The sequence below is a fragment of the Pleurodeles waltl genome, chromosome 9 (genome assembly GCF_031143425.1).
Source record: "Pleurodeles waltl isolate 20211129_DDA chromosome 9, aPleWal1.hap1.20221129, whole genome shotgun sequence".
Lineage (NCBI taxonomy): Eukaryota > Metazoa > Chordata > Amphibia > Caudata > Salamandridae > Pleurodeles > Pleurodeles waltl.
Window position 1 is genome coordinate 994163598 of NC_090448.1, and position 26951 is coordinate 994190548.

General features: G+C 44.5%; 1 protein-coding gene across 12 annotated transcripts in view; it reads left to right on the plus strand.

Moving 5' to 3' along the window:
- Positions 1-26951, plus strand: part of KTN1 (kinectin 1) — a 653615-nt gene that overhangs the window by 106952 nt on the left and 519712 nt on the right. For 8 of the 12 annotated variants that reach the window (XM_069208520.1, XM_069208523.1, XM_069208524.1 and 5 more), the window contains exons 4-6: positions 10325-10537; positions 10862-10992; positions 17617-17733. In XM_069208520.1, coding sequence (XP_069064621.1) covers positions 10325-10537; positions 10862-10992; positions 17617-17733 — 461 coding nt within the window. The remainder of the gene's footprint in view (positions 1-10324; positions 10538-10861; positions 10993-17616; positions 17734-26951) is intronic. The other 4 variants (XM_069208522.1, XM_069208526.1, XM_069208531.1 and 1 more) reach the window with 1 other exon arrangement.

Consider the following 26951-nt stretch of genomic DNA (forward strand, 5'->3'; position numbering starts at 1 on the left):
ACTGCATGTCCTTGTGAAATGTCCAGTAATATGTTGATCCATCAAACATATGTGTCTCAGCAGTCTGTACACATCACAGCATCACACTGTTGTAACCATAACAACATCTGCAATATGGGAAGCCATAGGTGACAATCAGTCGGGATGCAAAGGCAGTGACTGGCATAATTCTACAGCCACACAGCACAACACTTAAATGGAGAAATATTTAGTTCAGCAGTATTACCTGAGTGTCATTGGAAGTACTGCTGTATCATATGTGTCCACATACTCCTCCTTTTCCTCCTCCTCCTCACTGGCCTCACTATCCACAGCTGAAACAGGTGCATTGTCACCCCCTCCTCCTCCTGCAGATAGGGCACATGGCGTCTAAGGGCCACGTTGTGCAACTTGCAGCACACAACAACAATCCTGCAGACCTTCTCAGGGGAGTTGCATAGGGATCCACCTGTCAAACGGAGGCACCTGAACCTTGCCTTCAGTAGACCAAAGGTCCATTCAAGAATCCTCCTGGCACGCCCATGAGCATCATCAGACCTATTCTCAGCCCCTGTTCTCGAATTCCTAACAGGGGTCAAGAGTCAGGACAGGTTTGGGTAGCCAGAATCACCTGCAAGAAGTGAGGGGCACAAATTAGCCTTGCACATCGGCAGAGGGTATGATTCCTGAAGGCATACACTGACATACATTGGGTGGGGACACAGGCTCACCTGTTAGCCCCACATTGTGCCTCTGTAGCTGCGCCATCAGCTGTGGGACGCTGCTATTTCTCTGGACAAAGGCACCATGCACCGACCAAGGAAACTTGGCAGTGACGTGGGAGATGTACTGGTCAGCAAGGCACACCATCTGGACAGTGAGTGAGTGGAAACTCTTCATATTCCTGTACACCTGTTCATTGGCCCGGGGAGATGAGTGGTGGGGGGGATATCTAAGGCAATATGGGTCCCGTCAGTAACCCCATTAATATGTGGTATATGTCCCATTGCATAGAATCCAGACTTAACAGTGGGCAATTCATCTATCTGGGGGAATGCGATGTAGCTGCACATGTGTTCGAGCAAGGCTTCCAAAACCCTTGCAAGCACAATAGAGAACATTGGCTGTGACATACCTGCAGCCAAGGTCACTTTCACCTGGAAAGAGCCTGTTCCCAGGAAATGGAGTACTGATAGTACCTGCACAAGAGGGGGGGATTACTGTGGTGCAACGGATAGCAGGTATCAGATCAGGCTCCAGTTGTGCACACAGCTCAGTGATTGTGGCCCTGTCCAGACGATAGCTGAGTATGATGTGCCTGTCCTCCAGTGTAGCCAAGTCTACAAGGGGTCTGAACACGGGTGCTTGCTTCTTCCTCCTATAACTCAGCAGTGGTTGGTACCTAAGGGACCCAAAAGTAAGAAGGGAGTGACAACAGTAACTATGGACTCACCACATCGGTGTACACAGAGCATGTTTGTATGTTGGACACTGGAATTGTCAAGGTGTGTACATTTGAAAAAACAGTTATGCACTTTTAAATCAGTACATGTGTACTAGCAGTAGAAAATGGCAACCACCTGTCCTGTATGTAGGGACAGGTGGAAGTGACATCAATCTGCTGGCGTTAGGCGAAACGGCGGGAGGCAATGTGCACCGCCGTGAAATTCCTCATTGGCTAACATGGGCCTCTATGGAGTATAAGAACCAATAATGATCAATGCCGGCGGTTACGGTGTTCACTGTCGGGGCTGTGACCACCATTTTTATTCTACCACTTCACTTGATTCCTGACTTTCCACGGGACCACATCTCCACTGCTTGTGCTGCTGTGACCTGTGTCTGGAATTTGCCATGGCCCGTGCAACAGAGGAAAGGGCCCCCCAGCCTTCACGTCAGAAGAGGTGGAGAGGCTTATGGATGGGGTTCTACCCCTGTATTGGCAGTTGTATGGGCCTCCAGACCAACAGGTGATTACACCATGGGTACGTTGCATGCGACATGGCTGCATGGAGATGTGTGTGTGCTGGCAGTGTTTCATTTGGGGGGTAAGGCTGGTGGCCGTGTTTTTGCAGTGGTACGGGTCATGTGTGTACTTGATAAGGGGCAAATGCAGTGTGTGAGCCAGTTCTTTGACATGCTGGATTGTATGGTTAAGGATGTTCTTCTATCTGTGTTTCCTCTGCAGGTCAGCGCCCATCAGAAGAAGGGGTTGTGACATGCCATCGCCAAGGATGTGCAGACCCTCAGGGTCCATACCCGGCAGAGCATCCACTGCAGGAAACGGTGGGAGGACCTGAGACACTGGGCCCAGAAGACCACAGAGACCCAGCTGGGGATGGCCTTCCAACGAGGTAGGAGTGCCTGTCGGGACCTGACCCCCTTGATTGCCCGCATACTAGCGTTAGCCTACCCAGGGCTGAATGGGTGTGTAAGGGCATCACTGCAGCCACAAGCCACTGTGAGTACAGTGTGTGTGACAGCCATCTATGTTGCCTAGCATGGGATTTGGGTGCAGGGTTCTAGCCAATGGATGCCCCAATATGCCAGCTTAGACATTGCAGTGTGGTCCAGCTTAGGTATTTGGGGTGTAATGCATATTTTAGATGGCTAGGTAGCTGGCTTTCCATGTCAGACAGGGCTTAGTTGGTTCCAATTGATGTGCAGATGGCAGTGTTTGTTTCCTAGCTGCTGTGGTACCTAGCCAGTGGTATGCCAGTGTGGTCCATACTGCCCATTCTTAGTCCCTGTTTGTGATAGTGATGTGTATGCCATCTGTGCTGTTGTTGCTGTGATTGACCCTGTGCTCCCTTTCTCCCCCCCCCTCCTTTTGTCATCCTGTCAATGTGTGCATTAGCATAATCTGGCGAAGGAGCAGGAGCACCGGCGAGTGAGATAGCTGCAGCCCACGGGACCCAGGAGGCAGAGTCCACTGACGCCGAGAGGACCAGTGGGACGGAGGGGGAGGGGAGCACCACGGAGGGTGGAGGGGGAACGGGAGCTGATTCAGCGGACTGATAACTCCTCTGGGAGCTCCCTGATGGTGGCGGACACCTCTGGGACCACCGCAGCTACAGGTTCAACCGCCACCCCTGTACCAGCACCACTCTCCCTGTAGCCCCCCACCGAGTTGCTGGTGCCCGCTCACTCATGAGGGTGGGCATCTCCTTCGCCCCAGGCACCCCAGGCCCTACCACAGTCAGCCCTGCTTCCCTCAGTGAGGAGACTATTGACCTCCTGAGGTCCATCTCTGTAGGGCAGTCAACCATAGTGAATGCCATCCAGGGGCTGGCATACCAAATGCAGCAATACAATGCCTTGCTGGAGGGCAATCACGGTGGCTTGGCGGCCATGCAGAGATCGTTTCAGGCTCTGGCCTCCTCACGGACAGCAGTCAGTGTCCCTGTTTCTTCCGTCCCCCCTCCGACTACCACTTCCCAGTCCCAGTCTCCTCACCCCAAGCCCATCTCACGCACACATTCTGTCTGGCATTCACACGACTCGTATAGACAAATACAGGCAGCACACTTCAGTCCACAATCACTCACACAGCCAACACACAGATGCTCACACAACTACATTCACTGCCTCCACTGTCACCCCCCCCCTCCTCCTCCTCCTTAAGTCACATCAGCACTCGCACCTGCATGCACTGCTTCAACAGTCCCTGAACCTGTCATCTGCACAGCCTTGCCCACATTCACCACAACAGCAGACATGCATCCCACACACCACATGCGCAGTCACCACCACCAACTCATGCAGCGCACCCTCCTTACTTGCAGACACCACCACAACATCCATCCATCCACACGTCCTGTTTGACCTCCCCTAACGTGTCTGCCCCCTCCAAATACACACAAACGCTTGCACTCAGCCCCCCAACAGCCATCCACCTCATACATGCTCACTGTCCATGCACCTGCACCCAAGTCCAGCATACCTCCTCCAACTACTCCCTCTACCTCCACTTCCATCCCTCCTGCCAAACCCCACCCCATTGGCCCTCAGAATCTTTTCCTTTCCCACCTTGACCTCTTCCCTTCCTCTCCCCACCCCCGTCCTGCCTGTAAAAGAAAGGTCCCACCCCCTCAGCCCAGTACCTTCAGCACCAAGTCTACCCCTAAAGAGTTCAGCTGCCACTAAAGGGCACATGAGCGCAACTCTGGCCCCCGCCCCAAGCCCACTCCTCCGCCCCCACAATGGAAGGGTAAAGTGCCGCCCCCTCCCAAACACAAACCCAAGGATCCCCTCCCAAAAAAAGACTCCCTCCACCAGCCCCCACCCCCTGAGGTGCCTGCCTATTTCCAACATGATGCCCCTGCACAGTAGAGTCCCGATGTCATCAGGAGTCAAGTTGGGGCTTGGAATTTGCCCTGTGGGCTTATTCAGACTTTGCACTGGCCACTGGCCCTGAATGTGAGTATGCATTGTTGTCTATATTCTGGATATGGGCTGTTCATCCAACAAGATTAGTGGTTGGAACAGAGGTTTGTGTCCTGCCTTTCTTTGCTCCTGGGTTCTGTTACTGTCGTTTAACTCCACAGATGGTTCTGGGTGTGTGGTGTGTGTTGTGCGTGTGTGTCTCACTCTCCCCTCCCTCCCTTGTGTGCTAGGCGGCTGTACTCACCATCTTCGTCGGCGTTGGTGCTCCAGGACGACCATGGTGTGGTACAACATCGGGAAGACTTATAGTTCAGGTTCCATGGGGGCCGCTGACTCCTCTGTGTCCCTGGAGGTGAGGGTCTCCTTTTATGTGATGTGTTTCCGCCAGGCTTTTGGTAGTGTTTATACCGCCCCGGAAATCCTGGCAGTGTGCTATGTCATAATATGGTGGGCGGAACATTGTCTTCTGCCTGCCTGAAGATTGCTACCGCTGTGTTCAGTGTTTGTACCGCACTGGCGGTTGGGGTGGTACATCGGCTGTCTACGGGAGGGATCACCGCCATAGTCATTATTTGATGGTCATTACCACTGGCCTGGCGACGGTACTACCGCCATCGCCGGTGTGGCGGTCACCTGACCGCCAAGGACATAATGACCACTTAAGTCCCAAGGTAAAACCTGTGACTGGGCCAAACATAGATAACTGCAGTGCACTCTATCTCAAATTGTGCCTGGTCTACCGCAACCATTGTTTACAGTTGTTTCTTTTTGGCACTATTTTTATTTAAATATTTAAAAATGTATATTTACAGTTCCCCTTATTCATTTTTGTCATTTTGGTGTCATTTTACTCATTAAATGATTTATTTTATTTTTTTAAAATGGGGTGAGATTTTGATTGTGTTGGGTTTTTGGCTTTTAAACTATTGCTATTTCTAACTTTGTTAAATATTTTCTCTAAGTTACACTTGTCTGCTCTGTACCATAACTACCAAGCGTGGAGTGCAGGTTTAAATTACTGAAGCCTTTATACCTGGAGCTAAGAAGATAAAGCCTTTATTACTTGTGGTGAACCTCTGTGCTACCCAACATAATGTTACCATTATTTGTCTCTCCATTGTGTTTCTAAAAAGTTGAATGTAAAGATTTTACTCCGATCTCAATATGCTACATCACACCAACATACTTTAGTTATATCTTAGCATTAATCTTACTTTTTGATGTGTTGCTCATTCATGCCTGGTCTGGTTTCTCTCATTCTAGCAGTTGCTTTAGGTGTTCTATTTCAGCATATTCTGAAGAAAAAACAAAAAGAGTGATTTGCCACGAGGAATTAGGCCATCATTCTTTTGGGCATAAGCCACTTATGCACCACAGATGCACACTCCTGTATTATTATTGGGTTTTTATAGAGCCCAGAGCTACCCAAATGGGGTTTCCCAGCGCTTGGCATGATTAGTAAAGTAACAGAAAGGGGACCAAAAAAAAGAATTTAGAAAAGCCAGTTCTTAAGAGATTTTTCGAAAAACACTAAGAGATGGACACATTCTCATTCCTAAGTTTGGGACCCAAGCAAAAGAAAGAACGTCCTCCCTGATGCAATCTTTTAGATTTCAATAACTTTTGCCTGGATTGCTAGAAAATGTACATTCCTGCGTGGGTTTGAGTATTGATATTTACTAGTTGTCCCAAACGTGCTTTTTTCATGGATGTTTGATTTTCACCCACTTTATGCATTATCGGCAAACCATCATTGGCTTATAATGGTTTCAACCGCACTGTAATGCTGAATCTTTGCACATCCCCTTGTCTCAGTTATTTAATGGAAGCTGTACACAGATCTAAACCCTGTATTTCAATATTTTTGAAGGACAACAATGCCCCCGATTCTTACTATTGTGCATTTGTACAGTGGGACCTGTTCATGCCCGTGTATTCTCTGCATTGTTGGAGGGTGCTCTCTGGGTTCCTCCTTAAACATATGATATGATTCAGTTAGCTATTCTTGTTAAAAAAATTAACTAATTTTTTTAATATACTCTGCTGCCATCTGAAAAATACAGCAACAGTGTAAATACAAGTAACCAATCTAAGATGATTGTGGTTATAAATGTATAGCAATCTGCATGGCTGAGTTTGTTGTACCCTTTTCTCTGAGCTCCTGATTTACCCTTCCTAACTGGATGTTGGCGTTCCTGGCTAGATGCCCCACCACCACCCACACTTCTGAAGAACCATGGGGTGGTGTGCTCTTTCCCTGATTCAGTCCATCTGGGGCACTGCAGTGACTGTGACCAAGAGCTGCACCGGCCAGCAAAATGGTGTCCGGGAGCTGTGACCTGCTCCCTCGCCTGACAGCCCGGATGGAAGGGGTAGATGACTGTTACGTCTCTGCAAAGGGGGGTGTGGGGGCGGGGACAAATGGGAAGAGGGTCCAGTCATTCTGCTGCCTGAGGACGTCCCCAGATGCCGTGGAGGCCAGTATCCGTCTTGGATTTTGGCCATACTGTGTCGGGCCCTAGGAGAACTCTGCTGTATCAGGCCAATCTGTGAGACCCAGGATTCTAGTGCCCACCTCCTGCCACAGGGGTCCTCCGCACCTTTCATGCTGAACACTGGTGATGTGTTGCCCCTAGGTTGAGGGCTCCCGCTGGCTTGCATAAACTGACAGATTTTCTCATGTGGAGCAGGGTTGCCTTGACGTGGGACCAGACCATTATCGTGCTCCTCCTAGAGAAGGGGGAGGTGGAATGGACAGCTGCTTTTTGGGTGTTGGATTCGGCCAGGCAGCTGACTGATCCGGTGGCTGCACTCAGCAGCCTGGCTGATGGAACCCCGCTTCTGCTTATCCAGGGGGCACGGAGCGGACTTCTGAGAGCTCTACCCACCACTTATTATTGGAGTTGAGTTGACAGGAGGCTAGACTGCTCGTACTGCTTACTGTTTGTAGGACCCTGCAGAGTAAGCCTACATTGACCGGGAGGCGGTGATTAGGTGGTGTTGAGGGCTCGAGGCCAATCGCCGAACCCTGAGACTTTCCCACCGCATGGGGATTGACAAGTTTCTTGACAAGCCTATGTCCTTGCAGGTGCAAAGCAAAAAGGGACAAATTCAAAACCGCTATGGCAGCCCAAAAGAGGTCCGAGGTTGAGGAGGCCAGGCTGCCACTGACTCATGGAAACCTCTATGGTCCTTCAAGCTATCCAGGCCTTAAAGTCTGTGTTGGGATACAAGATTGGAGAGGTGTTGTTGGATGTGGGTCAGCTGCGGCAGGACCTCCACAATGAAGTGGACAGAGTGAAGGAGGCTGTGAGGTGGATCTCGGCAGAATGGGGGAAAACTGTGCAAGAGCTCAAAACAAAAGGTTTCTCCCTTGGCCACGACATCCAAGACCCTTATATACCAGGGGGAGAATGCTGATAAGAGGGCCCTTATAAACAACAACCTCTGCTTCATTGAGTTGGCCAAAGGGGTTGAGGGATCGAGGTCTAAGGTTTTTGTGGTGCAGTGGATCCAGTCATGGATGGCTGTGAACCGCCTGTCACCAGGCTTCTTAGTTGAATGGGCTAACAGATTGTTGCTGCAGACGCTCCCACTGGGATCTGCAGGAGGCCCAGACAGAATGTAATCAACATAAGTCCCAGTTCTCTCAATATCTATAGTTATGACATGCCCAAGCACCACAGAAAGGCGCTTTCCAAGGTCCACAAGCATAATCTGCTGGAGGTGCACCTTTTTAAGGGTCTCCTGGTGAGAGGAGGAAAAGCCATCATTTATAGGGTCCTGGTGATCCCCTCCCCCGACATTATGTTGAATCTACGAGCTTGGTGAGTTGGGTGGCTGGTTCCTTTGGGTGATCATGACTGGAGGGATGCGTTCATGGCGCTGCACACCCATGCAATCTCCTTGCTCTTGTACCTTATCCAACCTAAATAGCTCCACCACACTTACCTCACGCCTCTGCAGTTATGGACAGGCCATAGACTACCTGCTTCAGCTCCCCTGAATGTGACTAATACTTTTACCACATGGTTTGGGGACACCCTGTCATAAAAGTGTTCTGCCTAAGGATATTTGCTTCTTTGTCAAAGGTGTCCTGATTGATGCTTTGGCAAGGTTTGTATTTTATCTATGACCTGATGGCACCCAGGGAGACCGCAACTTGGTGGAACTCTTCAGACTGATTGCCAAGAGGGACATTGACAAACACTGGAATTCAGGCATGTCACCCTCCCTGGTGGATGGCATGCAGGAATGGTCTGGTGTGCGAAGCAGGAAAAAACAGTATATGCTGTGCATGGATGCCCCTAGAAACATGCAAAAAGTTGGGGAAAGTGTTTGGCTGACTAGGTGGTTGACATTAATTAAGTACCCTTTATTTTAATAAGAGATGTGCAGATGCCCCTCTACTATGCTAAATTGCAATGTTTGTTTTTAACAAAATAAACATTTTGATATAAAAAAATCTATAGAAATCTATACCCTCATTCTGCTACTTCTAGGTGCTAATCGAATTCTAGCATAACAGAAAAAAAACTTTTTTTGAGTTTCAGAAATGGTATACACCCACATACCTGTCTGAACAAGAGAGTTCTGTGTGGCCTTTCCCAGTGTCACCTGTTGTGAAGATTCCCGTCTGCCCTTTACTCTCTGTGCTAAATTTTTATAACGTAATCTCATTGTTAGAAACTTAACAAAAACAATTAAAGTGGCCCTATACCCTATCAACTAATTTTGTTCTCTGACACCAGGTTCTTTTAAATAACAGCCAAAAACGAGATATCCAGTTTTCAACCTTCCAGGAACTATTGGAAAATAATAACAAGCAAATGTAAAATGAAGCAGTCATTGTTTAGATGATCTATTGTGAATAGGTTCATGTGAACTTGATTATCACATTACAAAATAGAATAATATTAACACATGTGTGCCATATTAATCTGGCACACTTAGGGCTTGATTTGGAGTTTGGCGAACGTGTTACTCTGTCACATCGGTGACAGACTTCCTGACTGCTGAAATATAAATCCCATGAGATATAGTAGGATTTGAATTTCAGCGAACGGGATATGTCACTGTTATGAAGGAGTAACCCCTCTACCAAACTCTAAATCATGCCCTTAGTCCTTACTTAGTCCTCCATCACATCTTATCTTGGTTCTTCTACAAATTGCAAGATAAATAAAGATAGTTAAGTTTAAATGTACATTATATATTGTATAAAAACGTACAGCTACTCTGTATCTATATAATTATTTGTTCTCTCGATAGGAACACCGATCCACTGCACATTCACAATAGCGTTCCTCCCACAGTTATCAAATGAATATAGCTAAAGTTTGCACAAAAATATAGTGAACATCTCTAAATTATGACACATTTTGTCCCGTTCATCTTCTACTCCTGCTCAGTTCCATTAAAGTGAGCTCTGTATGCCCACCCAGATTTACTAGTATTTTTGGGGTGCAGCCTGTCCTTGAAGATGGTTAAATTGAATCATTTGAGACCTGGTCAAAACTGCTACTTCTCTAGATACCACCCTAGCTTCATGCATTGACTAGAGACTTTTTTTGGATTTCCAAAAGGTGTCATATCTTTGTGTCTGTAAAACTGCTTTTTGGGTAACTCTTACTCCTGCTCTAGGTTGGCCAGTGCTCTTACAAACCAATTTTCCATTATATCACTTAGCTTCTTTATCTCTATTGGGTCCCAGTCCTCAAAACCCTGGTCTGTTTACCTGTTTAAGCCCAGTCCCCACACAATTAGAGATTTTTATACAGCACATTTTTGCTGAGAAAACAAGGGCCAAACTGTTATGCATAGAGGTCAGTTATGCTAAATACTAGCATCCAGCATCAATGTTTGCCAATTTGCTCACCCTTTCACATCTGCGTATATTTTGATGTTCCAAACTTTGCCTCTTTAGGGTTTGCAGAAATTAATCTTTCAATTCTTCTAGTTGCAGGTTTGGTTGATGAACCTCTTATTCAAGCAACAACTTATATCCCTTTAATGGATAAAACGGAGGTGAATCCCACAATGGAAAAGAAGGAAGTGATTAAGCTGGAAAGAGTGGATATTTCTGAAACTATTCATAAAAGCAGTGGAAAGAAACTAAAGAATGAAACTGAGATTACTAATGGAAAACATGGAGGAAGCAAAAAAAAATATGGTGAATATGAACAAAAGCAGATCCTTTTCAGTGTCTGTTATAATTGTGTTTTCAGAGAACCCTATTTAGATATAATCGGAGCCTGCAAATACTCTTAAATTAAGATTTCTAATGGTACATCAGAATATTGGCTTTTTTCCTATATGGATGTGTTGTGTGCCAGCCTTGTAATGCTAGTTTCTCACATACAGTTTTCAAACACAATTCACTTTTAAACTTACTCTGTTTTGAGGATTTTAAAAACAATTTCTTTTTTTGGAAGCTTTTGATTGTTTTGATGCCCTCTGATCAAGTTGTTTAGTTTTCACTACTGTTTCATTCTAGAAAATGCTGAAGTAAAATTTAAGGACTTCTTACTGAGCATGAAGAGCATGGTATTTACAGATGACGAGTCCCTCAGTATCCTAGATCTACTCAAGGACAAATCCAGTACTGTGCATGATACCTTACAGAAGGTAAGTAGGTGTCTTTTTACTATTTCTAGCAGCATCGACCATTGTAGATCTCATTGTCTTAATGCGTAATTGTATCTTTTCAACTATTGTTTCCTTTGTCTCAGCTCGTAATTTTCTTTATCCAATTAAGATAAAGGTTAGACAATCAAGCTTAGGAAATAAAGACTTAAAATACACAATGTTTGTGGTTGTGCTGTTATTACATTTCCCAAATGGATCCAAGCTTTTTAAATCCGCTGGTTGTATTGTAGTCTAGCTAAGCTCTAAGAAGGTCAGTCATTTAAAAATAGGATAAGAATGTTCTATTGGGTGTCTCTAAGGATATTTAATCTGCCTAAAACTGTTCAAAGGATGGGTATGGATGGAACATCGATTAGAGAATGAGAAATTAGGTTTGTGAATGAAATTACCTTCCTCTGAATGCTCTTTCCTCTCTGATGGAACGATAGTGCATTGTGAGTCGCAAATTATTTGTCTGGACATCTGGAAAGGAATGGGAATAGTGGGGTGATCTGTAGAGCTAATAATGGACCTAGAGAGCAAAGAATGTAGTAGTGAAAGAGGGTAATAAAATGTGAGGGAGAGCCCATCTTAGAGAGAAGTAAGAGATTGACCACCCCACCCTATCTTGTTACTGACCAATAATTGCTGCATTAACCTGTGTAAAATAAGCTAAAGACTGTAACCGAGGGAGGTAGAGTTAGGCCTAATAGGCAACCACTTTTTAATGTCATATGTGGTTAAACATTGGGGGATACAGATGTCAGGGTAAGAGGACCTATGTAATGAGCCTCAACCTACAATGAATATAGCTAAATATTGCATAGCAGCCTGTTTCTCCTTTGATGGTTTTGTCTTAGAATGTTATATCTATTTTGCTAATGATTTACAAAGTTGTCAAATAGTCACCAGTGCTAATATGGCAATTAAGAAACGACAAACAATTGTTGTAACGTTTTATAGAGCTTAGATACTCTTGTTGACTGCCAGTTAGAACATTGCAGTTTGCTGTTGTTTTTGCAGTCTTTCATTTCTATGCATCTTGTTGGTGGCGCATGCCTGATGGATGACAGTTGAAGCACTCCCCCCTTCATGCCCTCCCCCGTGTTGTTTCCACTGCACATATCTGAAGTTGTCTGTCCATATAAGTCTTGCCCAGAGAGATGACCTTTGCCATGTATGTGCCTTGAGCAGGCTTCCAAATCTTTGTTCTTAGAGCAGGTGGTTTCTATGGCTTTCTCCAGATGTAGCAGCTTTTAAATAGAGGTGGTGTTCTCAACCCATGTCTACAACATGCCTCTCTGCCTCTTCCAGTCTAGTGGTTCACATGTGAAGCCACTCTTTCATGTGATCTAGACTCACAGTGAACTTGTCAAATTTCCCATCTATACATTGCAAGCTAAGTTTAATTTCAAACAGCAATGTGCACACATCATGCCTGCTTTCCAAACTAGGCTGTTTTACCCTGGTCTCCTTGCGATCTTTGTCCATGTTCCATGTGAATACTGCTTCAGTTTTCAAGTATCAATTTCCCCTTTTTATTGTCTGTCTTTGCCATGTTCTTTATCAGATTCCCTGTGATACAAGGATGGCGTTTCTGTACAGTAAAGTCAGTTGTGAGGCCTGAAACTCAGCTGTTGGTGGTAGGCTCAGTAGGTAAGTGTGTTCATGCAGCAGGGCACTGACCTGCTCTTCCTCTGTGATGAGGGAAATGCACTTTCTTCCAACAATGTGTGTGATTCCAGAGGAGAGGTTCTAAATGAATTCTCATCACATCACAACTGACAGATGCTCACTGTGTGGTTAGTAACACCCATACCCTGCAGTCAACCTATTGTACTGCTAGTAAGCGGTTCTCTCATGCAGGGTATCAGGGAAAGTTAATCCCTAGGATCTTGTACCCTCTGCAGGAACTCTTGGGACCCAGAACAGCTGTTCTTGGTCTATATAGTCTCCCCACCATATTAAATAGATGGGCTGGTGCTGCCAGCTTCATGTCTTCAAGATGATTGCTCCATTCACCAGGCCACCTACTCATTGGGGCTCTCGTAGCAGATGAGGATCAGCTCTTCTCACTCTCCACCTTTAAGGATCCACAGGTGGTGAGGTTTGCCTAGGTGCCACGTCATCAAGGACACTGACAGGGTCTCCGTCCCGGGCAGCCCCTGTCACAGCTGGACCACTGAGGCCACAATCTGCCCAGCTGCCTCTCATCTGCTAGGCCTCTCTTTGGCACACAGTGGGCCAGCACAGAGAATTCTCCACTCACCCCAGCCAGCTGATCCTCAGGCATCCTGACACCTTTGCATGACCAGTCTCATGTTTTTAATTGGTGGTTTAACCAATATTAAAGGCCTGTGTAATGAAGCGCCTCACTAAGTGGCCATCTTGGATCAGATTTGGCTATGTTCCCCTTTCTAGCTTTCTTCCTTACTCTACATCCAACCAAGGAGGAGGAATAACTGCATAGACTGGACCCAAAATGTATGATATCCTAATACATTGTCCTCACTCGGCATACCTAAGTGGATGATCTGCTCTTGTGGAAGATAAGTAGAGCGATGTGGTGATTATACGCACCATTTCTCGATGGGTCATCCTTGGTATCAAAATCTTCTGTGGTCTGGCTAAAATAGATCTTCCAGATGGTATTCGTGATTATTCCAGGGGATTTCCAAAGGAATCATTTTTTGCTGTTATCGGTCTGGCAGCCAGGTGTTTGTTGCACGCAAATGTTTGCAAAGCACTGCTGCCTCACGGATCACGGACGCAGTAACAGAAAATTTGTCTGAGCGTTGTTGTATGACTTCCTTAGTTAACCAGCTTTACTCAATCCAGCTCCCTCAAGAGGTACTGATTAATAAGGTAAGGAATCAGCACGAAGCTGCATCTGTCAGAGGAAAAGGTTTATTACCTTCACTAGCAACATTCTAGTTGGGAATCTAGAAGTTTTCCTAACGTGAGCAAGATCATGGATCCACCAGAAAATGTTGTTTCTGAAGGTAAGTAACTTTTTTTTCCTGAGCTAACTTCTGCACATTTTTAAGGTTTTAAATAAAAAACGATGATCTCAGAGGGTTTGTCTACATAGAATATCACACTGGCAACAAAAACTTCTATTGGCTATAGTCCACTTGGGTAACGGCAGTGTGTGTACAACTTGGCCTCACACATTCACAGTTTGATAGGTGACCTACTGCACTAACCTCCTGTAGTGCGGCATATCAGCTAATAGACCTTTGGTGGGGCTTGTCAATCTGATGCCTTTATGTTCATTCAGAAGGTGGGATATAGGAGGAGTATCTTCATCCTACCCCATCCTGCTTCAGATTGGACAGATTCTTGAATAAAATAAACGTGTCAATCATGAGAGCTTACGCTAGTTCATTATGTATTGGGTATTGTGACTATGGAGAGAGGTGGATTTACCTACTTCAAAGTTGCTGTTGGTGAAAAATATCATTGTGCAGTATTGATATCTTTGTTGCAATAAATATTCAGTATTGTGGGCAAGAGAGAAGTCACTTTAATTTGATAATCTTCTGTAAAAGTGAACAGAACCACCCAATGATGAAACCAGGCAGACATGTTGATCCAGGTAGAAAGTATAAAATGGAATCCTAACCTTGAACCATATTTTAGCCATTTATTTCATGTGTGTATTCATAAATAATACACCCCTCCCCTCTGTGTATCTCCCTCCCTCATGGGCCCACCCATCCTTCCTGGAGCCAGTGAATAAACCTGCTCTTGCTCTCTGACTATGAGGGGGCACAATTACAGGTCTTTGGTAACAATCACAAACTGTCAATTACCAAACAAGAAACTGTGATACAATATGACAACGTTCGCATACCTTTTTCAGTCCCCATCAGAAAATAAATGAACTCTTTCATCCTTTCAAATACTCCATACCTTAGGTTCTAAAAGTCAAATAATATGAGCAGTGGGGGAGGATAAAAATTGAAAAGGTAGATTTAATGTTATAGGTTTCTTCTGGTGTCTCTGAAAATTGTTGATTTTGCCAATATTGTTTTTCTTGTTTTTGGTCTTTAATTTCCAAGACAAAGCTTTCTATTTTTTCACATTGCTCATATTCTGTCAGAGCAGACACTTCAAATTTCTTAGTGATCTCACTATTTAATTTTGTCTGCCAGCTTACCCTGCACTCTCAGATCCCTGCACTGAAGATGATCCTTGGAAATACCTCTTAGACAATCCTTAAAGGTATCCCAGCAAAATCTGGCAGGGGCAGTTTCTGAGTTTGAGTTGAAGTCCACCGCCTTGCCTTTGACAGAAGTTAGAACAAGCAATTTTTTTAATGTTTTTTATGCAGAGTACAAGCAATAATTGCTTTGTATTGCCCATTACACACCTCCATATGCATTCCTGTGTGATAAGACAAATGTGCCGCAAAGTAGTTGCACTATGACAATAGCTCCTACTTGAATTTAGATAAAATTAATTTGCAAATGATGGCTGACCTTCCCTCAGTGAAACAAGTAGACCGAGACCTCCCTTTTCTCTCCCTCCAAATATCTATTAATTCAGTTTGCTCATGAGTCTTTTAATGTTCTTCCTAAGATGGTTCTATCACTGATAGGGTTCATGACCATATGAAAATAACCCATCATAATTGGGGGTGTTTTATACTGTGTCAATACTAGTTGCAGTGGCTGTTAAGAATCCTTGTCATCAACAATCGGACAATAATACTTTTCATACAACCCCCAAATACTCCTTCCTCCTGAAGCCACCAGACATTTTGCTTGGGTACCTAATTTTATTTTAAAAAAGGCAGACATACTGCTCTTCATTTACAACATTACCAAAGTTGTAGCCCAGTATGAAGAAACTAGTATATGTCCCACCCAGGGAGCCTTTAGTGTACACTGTGCTTCACTAGGGCAGGGATGTAGAAGAATATGAACTGCCTCAGGAAGCCTAGGACCCTCCTTTCCAAGCCTAACAATAAAGGGGATATGTAACTCCTTCACTTTCAGTACAAGAACTGCAGCTTAACCTCATCATTGTCTATCTTTAGAGATCTAACATTATGTTCATAGAGGAGGACATCTTTTTGCCCTTTCCTCAACTCTGCTTTTCCACTTTCATGAACTCAACTACCATGATAAAGACTTCATTTCTGTGGTGAGGAAATGCAGCCTAGGCATGAATTTACTCTCTTACCTAAACTCTGCACTCTGTAATGTTATTAAAAGGGACTACTGTTTTGGTAATACCAATAGCTATATGAGGTGACTTGTTAATTCACTTGTGGGGCTCCAAACCATTTTAAATGCGATTAGCAGCTAATCCGCATCATCAGTGCTATAAATTGTGTTCATATAATTATGGAACATTATTGCGAGGAATATGGGAGATCTCACCTGAACTTTAGCCACAAGTTCTCAACGAGCTTCTATTTTTTGGCCATTATCTGTCCTTTGTGACTCTGCCTAAGTGTAAATGTACACTGCAAGCGAAGGAAGCCATCTTTTTTGTATTGTATTTAACATGATTGCTTCGGAGAGTAGAACTAAGAAAATTATTAAGGGTTCTGAAAAGGTTTTCTACTTAGGATTCAAACTGGCATTGTCTTTGAACAAGGTATTTTTCAGTAGTTGAAAAATAAAGGTTTACACTAGGTGATTCTGCTGCTTCATGAACATTCATGAACAGGTTATTCCTCCTCGATCTATTTTCTCGAATCTTTGTTGATTGCAGTGTTTTTTCTGAAGGGCATTAATATCTTGAGGCATTTGTTTGGCTTCAGTGATCTGAGATGCATGAAGGGTCTAACAGAGTCTAAAGTTGTTGGTAATTTGCACTCAGGTAGCACAAAAATATGTTTAGTCAGCAGCTCATTCTTGTTGATTGCAGCCACAATATTAGTGGTGGTATTTGTGCTGATGGTGGCTATAATTAAACATTTGATGTATTGCTCATTTCTTTTTCTCTTTTCTTGTGTATTGCTGCATGAAATCTATTTGGGTCTACTACTTTACTTTCCCAAAAGATGAGCATTGTATATTTAATTTGCAGTGTGTTTATCTTTGTATCTAGCCTGACATTGTTGATATTCACTGCTTTGCTTTCCAGGAGATTTTGGGATACACTGCTGGTGCCCTCTGGTTCCTACTTTTTCATAACACAAAGTAAGCTCTAGAGGATCGACATGTGTTTTGTAGTTGTCTGTTCAGGGTACTGTCCTCAGACTGGCTCTCTACCACCAGTAGGAAGGTCTAACTCAGTGAAGTAAAGTAGTTCCTTCCTTTAATCTGTTGGTAGTACTTATCCTAGAAAGAGTGACTGCTGGTGAAGGAGGAATCCTCTTTCTTGCTATACGCCTTCTGCCTTGGTGCATACTCAGCATAGGTGAGATAAGAGTCCAAATGCATCTGACGTGATTAACTACTGGGTGAACTACAGATCTGCGCACAAGTAATAACAATTTGCATAGCACGCCACAAGGGACTTGCGTTGGAATGGAAAAGCATGCATCTTTTTACCCCAAGTGAGAGGTGTTTGTAGTAGACTCCCATTCCTCTCACTGTAGTGCATATGCATAAAGAGGTAGCACACTGGAATGTAATGTGCTCTCTTTGTGTCTGTTTCTTTTAGGCTAGCAAATGTGACTCTGGTGCCGCTGCTCAGCTTCTGCAAGAAAAAGAGAAATGTATTGTAGTTGCCAAGGAAGAAGCTGCTGTTGCAAAAGAACAAGTCAAACAGTTGACCCAGGTAAGTTTTCTGATCAGATTATGGTGATCATTAGAACTGTGTATAAAAAAAGATAACCGTAGCCCACTTCATATAATATTTGACATTATGTTCTGAGGAAAAAAACGTTTTAAAGTTGTCTTGCATTCTTATTTCTTTGCTTGCTTGTATCCATTAACGTCATTGATGTAGTTTGTGAATAAGTCATGCAGTACTGACTTCAGACTTGTTGAGTACTAATATTAGCTCTGAAAACGAGATTAGCTTGTTTTTCGTCTTGAAGCTTCAAAGGTTTTCGTTTGTTGATTTGGAACTCAGAATAATCCTTAATAAAACTGCTATAATTAGAAGAAAATGTTCTATTCCATGCTTTATAAACACTCAGTGATGAATGCAAACAGCAAGTATTCTCGGTATACAAATATTATTTAAGTCTACAGGTGATGTTAGCATGCTATTCTCTGTACCTTCTACCAGTTCTTTGTAGTCAGGCTGCGATACGGCACAGGTAATGGTTAGAAAAGTGAAAAACCCAAATGAGGCACCTAGTAAGCGGTTTCTAGGAAAAGTGAGGGAAATTCAGAATATATTTGTGGTTCAGTGTAGGGTTTCTCTGTAAATAGAATTAAATATAATCTTCATGGAATCTTCATTGATAATCAGTTGTGTTGTTTGCTAAGAGATAATATTTATTTACAAACATAGCTTTTAACTTGTTATTGAACATTTAAGGGCTACGTTGATGAAATATAGTTCATTTCCGTAGAGAAAGCCAGTTGCTATACCTCTACTTTTTAATAAATACGTGGTCACAGGAATGGAAATAATTATTTTTGGATCTGTTTCAGTGGCCATATTGTTCATACATGCCTCAACCCAAAAGAAAGAGTTGTTATACTACCCATGCCCTACATCAGTTGACACCTAGATGGAATACAATGTTTTAAAGTTACAATCCAGTAACGCAGATGTCATGATTATAGGAGTACTCTGAAAGTCTTTATCTAAACAAATCTAGCAGTGCACTCAAGGAACTTCCAGACTCCAGTGGAATAGGGGAAACACTGAGGAACAATGATAGATTCAAATAATCTAAAGTGACCGGTGCAAGATGTCTTCATCTAAGTATATTATGAAAGATATTGCCCCTTCTTACATTTCCACAGGCAATTGCAATGCTGGTATCACACGTTCTCACAGGCAATTGCAGTGCTAGTAATGTCCATATTTGATTAGTGTAACAGTGTCTGTTTAAGATTACCAAGTACCGAAAATAGAATTTAGGGTGTCCCAAAAATACAGCAGTCAGTTTGTTTTCATTTAGCTTGAGGCGCTGCACTGTCTGGTCATCAATGAAAGAATGACGTTTAGAACAATGTGCTTGGGACACTAGGCTTTTCACAAATGATATTCTTTGTTTATGCACAGTAAAAATGCATAGTATGACCCTACAAGAGAATTGAAATCAGGGGGAGACCTTTCACTCTGTCTATGTCTTTGCTTTAAGCAATCTTCTAAAAAAAAAAAAAAATCAGAGAGCTCCAATGAACCACTTTGTTTAGGAAGACTCTTAAAAACAGAATTTTCCAATACGCATATTTATATACATTCATACACATTATGAACATTATATACATAATACACATTCATACATACACATGCCACTGCACTGGGTAGTTCTAGTTAGGTCTGCTTTTCCATAGACAGAGCTGTTTTTGGTTTGCTAATAACTTTGCCCCCTTTTCTGTTTTTTACAAATCTTTATGAATCTTTCCAAAAAGTTCATCCACCTCCCATCCTTCATGGAATGTTTTTGAGGTGATTCGTCAAGCGGGGGCCGATTTAAAACAGAGGTCCCAAAAAGCAAAATCTCCATTCATTTTCAATTTACCTTTTTAAGAAGCACTACCGCAAAAACAGCTGAGAATTAAACCAGATTTGTCAGGAAGCTAGATCTTAGACCAGATAGCATGCTTTTTGTTATCTGGTGCAATTCCGTTCAGTGGTTTTTGAGATATATTACATTTCAAAAATATTTGTAAATCTGGATGGTTGAGTTTGAGGGGCTTTGTGAAAGACCCTCAAACCCAATAAAAACAGAGCGTTCTTATTGGCCAGAGGGGCTTTTAAAAAAACAAAACTCTAGGGCAATAATGCTCCTGTGCGAGTTTTACTCATGCAGGGAGTAAGTGCGCTAATTGGCTGCTAGCAACATGAAGAAAATTGTTGCCTGCAACCATTACAGGACTTGGGGCTTATCGCCTCATTACAACTTTGGTGGTTGGACCAGCTGACAGCCAAAGCCACGGGAAGTAGGCTGCCATCATAGGCAGTGCAGGGGGCAAACTGTGGCCCTCAGCACTGGCTTTCGTCAGCCTTTTCATGGCCCCATGTAAAAGCTGGTAGAAAGAGGACTCCTGGTACGCACGGCGGTGCTAAACTCGGTGCCGCCGTGGCTGACCATAACTCAGACTGCCACTACCCCATCGGATCAATGATCCTGGAGGCGATCCCGTGGGAGTCTGACCGCCAGGGTCAAAATGTGGCGGTCAGACCGGGATGAGTGTGGCAGTCCGTCTGCCACTGTGAGGTTGGGGGGTCCTCAAACAGTCAAACTCGTAATGAGGCCCTTAGTCCCATGTCCTGCAGTTTAAAGTTTAAAAACCAACAAAAAACATAAGGTGGCAGGAAAGGGATACACTTCCCTCACCCCAGCCCAAAAATGAAAGACATGTATAACTGTTTTCGGCATGATGCTGTGAGATCATGGGAAAGAATAAAAAAATGGCCGCCCAGCGTTTTATAAAAATTATTTGGGGAGTCGAGTGGGGGGTTAGATGGGTGGCCCTTCCTTGGACCCATTTGGGTCCTGGTGGACCCCATCCCCTGGGGGTAACTTTAAAAAAAATAATAAAAAAAAAAATAATCAACCTTTATTGGCTTTGGAGACCCCATCCCCCGGGCCAGGTACTGTAATTGTGGGGAGTGGGGCGTGTGCCCCCTCCTTCCTCAAGCTGTTTGCTGCCCTTGGGGGCCCACCATCCAGCGGGCCCCACTACATCAGTTAAGGGAAGAGTAGCCTGTGGGATGGCGTCGCTGGGCTCTATTAAGACCTTGAAGAGGTCCATGCGGCCCTCTCCCCTTTAATATGGCATTTGGCCCCAGGGGATGACGACCCTCGACGTACCCCGCAACAGCCACATCTCCGCACACCTGAGACACCTGCATTGGCTCCCAGTCAGCAAAAGGATCACCTTCCGTCTTCTCACCCACGCACACAAAGCCCTCCACAACAAGGGACCGGAATACCTCAACAGACGCCTCAGCTTCTACGTCCCCACCCGCCCCCTCCGCTCCGCTGGCCTCGCACTTGCTGCCGTCCCTCGCACCCGCCGCTCCACGGCGGGTGGGAGATCTTTCTCCTTCCTGGCGGCCAAGACCTGGAACTCCCTCCCCACCAGCCTCAGGACCACCCAGGACCACTCCGCTTTCCGGAGACTCCTAAAGACTTGGCTGTTCGAGCAGCGATAACCCCCCCTTTTTTCCCCCCTAGCGCCTTGAGACCCTCACGGGTGAGTAGCGCGCTTTATAAATGTTAATGATTTGATTTGATTTAATAAAACTGAGAGCTCCCCCCACCCCCCTTTTTTTGTGTTGCTTTTTTGTGGTATTTGGCTGTGGAGAATGGGTCCCAGTGACTATTAAGGCTCAAGGAGGTGGGCAACGTACTCCTCCTCCTCTTTAATATGGCATTCAGCCCAGGGGGATAGGGTGTCTGAGGTCTATTGAGGCTTGGGGAAGGGGGCTGATGAAATTGCATTCTGCCCCAGGGGTTGGGGTCCCCGGAACCCATTAAGGCTCAAGGCAGGTGGCTGCTTGCCCATTCCTCCCCGCTTTTTTAGCATTGGCCCTGGAGGATGGGGTCCCTGGGGCTGTGCGCCCTTCCTTTATAAAGTATGGCCCCAGGGGATGGAGCCCCTGTGGCCTCTTAAGGCTTTGGGAGGAGGGCCAGGCACCCCTGCTTTCCAATAATCAGAGTATGGCCCCAATGATGGGGGGGGGGGGGGGGGGTCTCCTGGGCTCAGTGAGGTTGCCGCATGCCTCTACCCCCAGTATATTTTTTTTAGCCTCGGGGGGAAAGGGTTCACTGGGGCAAATAGGAGCTGGGGCAGGGGAGACACGTGACCCTCCCCACCCCAGTGAGGGTTTTGTTGAGTATGAGTGATTGGCCACAGACCAAAGACGTGGCGTGGCAGCGGGTTATCCTTATGTATGGTACTAAAGTATTACTTTAGGTTAAAAAAGAAAAATAGAAATTCACTGAAGAAAACAAAGGCTAAAGTGACGTTATAATTAGGAACTGTGATTATATCTTGACTGAAAAAACATGGTGGGGGTTAAGATATAGTTAGCTCTGCTGACTAAAACTGATGAATATCTGTGTTTTCTTTTTCTTTTTTAGTTCAAAACATTACGTTGGTAGGTACGGACATTTTCACCTAAGTTTAACGTCACATTCGACTGTTAAAAGAAGCATCATTTTGAAAATGTACTTTCCACTTTTAAAATTGGCTTCCTTACAAAAAGTTTGGGAACTAATTTGGAATCTTGTTAAACCATTTTTAAAAGGATAATGGAAGGCATCACAACACTAACGCTGAAAAACAATGAGTGCTGACCCCTTTAGATAGCCAATAAACAACACTAAAGCCTGCCAGCGATTTTAATGGCAGGTCCATCAGTTCCTTTAAGCAGAAAACCGGGGCCATGCCCGTTTACCAGCTACAACTGTATTGTGTAGGAAGCTGCCTCTGTATATACTACAGGGAGTGCAGAATTATTAGGCAAATGAGTATTTTGACCACATCATCCTCTTTATGCATGTTGTCTTACTCCAAGCTGTATAGGCTCGAAAGCCTACTACCAATTAAGCATATTAGGTGATGTGCATCTCTGTAATGAGAAGGGGTGTGGTCTAATGACATCAACACCCTATATCAGGTGTGCATAATTATTAGGCAACTTCCTTTCCTTTGGCAAAATGGGTCAAAAGAAGGACTTGACAGGCTCAGAAAAGTAAAAAATAGTGAGATATCTTGCAGAGGGATGCAGCACTCTTAAAATTGCAAAGCTTCTGAAGCGTGATCATCGAACAATCAAGCGTTTCATTCAAAATAGTCAACAGGGTTGCAAGAAGCGTGTGGAAAAACCAAGGCGCAAAATAACTGCCCATGAACTGAGAAGTGTCAAGCGTGCAGCTGCCACAATGCCACTTGCCACCAGTTTGGCCATATTTCAGAGCTGCAACATCACTGGAGTGCCCAAAAGCACAAGGTGTGCAATACTCAGAGACATGGCCAAGGTAAGAAAGGCTGAAAGACGACCACCACTGAACAAGACACACAAGCTGAAACGTCAAGACTGGGCCAAGAAATATCTCAAGACTGATTTTTCTAAGGTTTTATGGACTGATGAAATGAGAGTGAGTCTTGATGGGCCAGATGGATGGGCCCGTGGCTGGATTGGTAAAGGGCAGAGAGCTCCAGTCCGACTCAGACGCCAGCAAGGTGGAGGTGGAGTACTGGTTTGGGCTGGTATCATCAAAGATGAGCTTGTGGGGCCTTTTCGGGTTGAGGATGGAGTCAAGCTCAACTCCCAGTCCTACTGCCAGTTCCTGGAAGACACCTTCTTCAAGCAGTGGTACAGGAAGAAGTCTGCATCCTTCAAGAAAAACATGATTCTCATGCAGGACAATGCTCCATCACACGCGTCCAAGTACTCCACAGCGTGGCTGGCAAGAAAGGGTATAAAAGAAGGAAATCTAATGACATGGCCTCCTTGTTCACCTGATCTGAACCCCATTGAGAACCTGTGGTCCATCATCAAATGTGAGATTTACAAGGAGGGAAAACAGTACACCTCTCTGAACAGTGTCTGGGAGGCTGTGGTTGCTGCTGCACGCAAAATTGATGGTGAACAGATCAAAACACTGACAGAATCCATGGATGGCAGGCTTTTGAGTGTCCTTGCAAAGAAAGGTGACTATATTGGTCACTGATTTGTTTTTGTTTTGTTTTTGAATGTCAGAAATGTATATTTGTGAATGTTGAGATGTTATATTGGTTTCACTGGTAATAATAAATAATTGAAATGGGTATATATTTTTTGTTTGTTAAGTTGCCTAATAATTATGCACAGTAATAGTCACCTGCACACACAGATATCCCCCTAACATAGCTAAAACTAAAAACAAACTAAAAACTACTTCCAAAAATATTCAGCTTTGATATTAATGAGTTTTTTGGGTTCATTGAGAACATGGTTGTTGTTCAATAATAAAATTAATCCTCAAAAATACAACTTGCCTAATAATTCTGCACTCCCTGTATATCAAAATGAGGTATCGTGTGCACAGAGAGCAGGGGTTCCCAGAGGCTTAACAGTGGCTAAAGTAGATAATACTAATGCACTCTTTTGTGGTAGTGTGGTCGAGCAGTTAGGCTTAGCAGAGGGTAGTGCAAAGCATTTGTTGTAAACATGCAGGCAATAAAGGAAGCACACACTCAATGACCAATTCCAGGTCAATGGTTTTAAATAGCAAAAATATATTGTGTTACTTTATTTCTAGAACCACAAGATTCAAGTTGCAGGTAAGTACATTTGCAAGTAAGTATCCAACATATGTATCAATACCACCTTTTTTCAATTTGGAAAGTTATACGGTTTTTGAATAAATAGCAAATATCTGTTTTAAAAGTTGACTGCGATTTTCAAAAAACGTTTTAGGGGGGGAAGAACAGTTAGAACAGTTTCGAGGTAAGTACAAAACTTACAGTTCCAGTCTCCGGGGGTTAGGATGTCCAAAGATAGGGGTTCAAGATTACCTCAAACACCCACCACAAGCGACACGGGGCAGGCTGGGTGCAGAGGTCAAAGTTGAGGTTGATTTAACATTGGCTCCATCGGGTGCAGAGTGGGGAGAACTTGCGGATCCGGAACGGTTCTGGAGTCCTTCATTGGTGTTTCTTTCTGGACAGGGCCGCTGTCCATGTGAGATCTTGGTCCTCTTGGGTGCAGGCAGTCCTCTTGGGGCTTTTAAGAGATTGCTGGTTCTGCAGGATGTGTCTCCTTTTGGTTGCAGGGCTTCAGAAGCTGGCGACAGGCCTGTAGGGCTGGGGCTGGGTCAATTGGTGTCTTCAGTTTTCCCATCTGGTGGTCAGCTTAGCAGACCTTCTTCTTTCTTTTTTCTTCAGGTCACCAGGGATCTGAGCTAGGTTCAGGGGAGCCCTTAAATCCTGGATTTAGGGGCGTTTCAGGGATCAGAGGTCAGTGGCCAATGGCTGCAGTCCCTGCAGGTGACTACACCCTTCTGGTATCTACTCCCTTTGGGGGAGGGTGACAGAGACCTAACCCTATTGGTCACTGTTTTCCAAACCAAGATGGAGGATTTTTCAAGGAGGAGGTCACTTGATGGGGGGGGGCAAGAGGCATCATTACTAGCTGGAGTGGCCTGGTGCACTTTAACAAGAGGCCTGGGCCTTTGGGGCTCACCGCCAGGTATTACAGTTCCTGCAGGGGGGCGAAGCACCTCCACCCAGTGCAGGCTTTGTATCTGCCCAAAGAGAGCAGAATGGCTCTCATCCCATGTGGTCAGAAACTCGCCTGGAAATGGCAGGCTGGCACAGACCGGTCAATCCTGCACTACAAGTTTGGCTAAAATTCAGGAGGCATCTCTAAGATGCCCTCTGGGTGAATTTTTCAATAAACCAAACACTGCTGAGAAGTTTGATATCAGACTTCCCAGACATCAGTGAAGCCATTATAGAGCTGTGGAATTCGTAATGACAAACTCCGAGCCCATATAGTCAGTATGGCCACATTGCTCTTACAGTGTCTAAGAATGGTCTTAGACACTGCAGGGGCATATTGCTCATGCAACTATGCCCTCACCTGTGGTATAGTGCACCCTGCCTTAGGACTGTAAGGCCTGCTAGAGGGGTGACTTGCCTATGCCAAAGGCAGTGGTTTGTGGCATGGCACCCAGAGAGGAGTGCCATGTCGACTTCCTTTTTCTCTCCACCAGCATGCACACACTGCAAAGGCAGTGTGCATGTGGTTGGTGAGGGGTCCCCCACGGTGGCAAAATACAAGCTGCAGCCTTTGGAGACCTTGTGACCACAGGGCCCTTGGTTCCATGGGTACCTTTTACAAGGGACTTGACTGTTTGCCAGGGGTGTGCCAATTAAGGAAACAATGGTACAGTTTTTGGGAAAGAACACTGGTGCTGGGGCCTGGGTAGCAGGATCCCAGCTCACTCTGTCAAGTCAGCATCAATATCAGGCAAAAGGTGTAGGGGAGGGAGTAACCATGCCAAAAGGGGCACTTTCCTACATATTGTTACTGCCAATAAAGATTATTATGGAGGATGCCAAACAAGCTGTCTTCCATTCTCTGTTATAGCATTGATAGTCATAAGCTGTGACTAGAATCACAAGATCGCTCCTCTTTAAAAAGTCAAGCCGCATGGATTAGCCACTTAAATGCAGATTAGATCACTTCACCCAACTGGTATTCACATAAGAATGAACTCCACTGGCACCAGCCTTGGAATTCTTGCCTATAAAAATGTTTCTATTTTGGCTATTGCTAATATTTAAAAAATCGTAACTTTTCATGAGAAGGCCGTAGAGACAGCTTTCTCTTTTTGAATGAACTTTATAGTAAAATAACACTATGCAGAAAAACTCCCAGTGAATGCTGTAAAGGCGGCTAGCCAGCACATATGACTCCATAATTTGCAAACCATTTATTTGACCTTCATAATGTCCTGTGTTTTCTCCAAATAATGATGCAAACCCTTCTCATATCTAGCATGAGTGTAGATCTCTCTTCTGGCAAGTTAGCCTTGTGATGTACATTTTTTGAATGAGATGCATTTTCATTGCCACTTTACTCCTGTGGAACTGAATATATGCATCATGAGCACATAGGATCTAATTCTACAAATATTTGTGGAGGGGATGGTCTCTTAGTTGGGGAAGCTTTGCTAATGCCCTCCAAAAAGACTTAAATCACTGGAGTGGCCTAGATAGAAACTTCAGAAGTTCTGATCCTGCAGGTTGTAATGGTTGCAAAATGTACATTGATGCCGTAGAACTGTAAATTGTTTTGGATAGATACAATTTTTACAACAGTACTGCTTTCACTAAATACAGTTGATGGAATGTTGCAAAAGATGC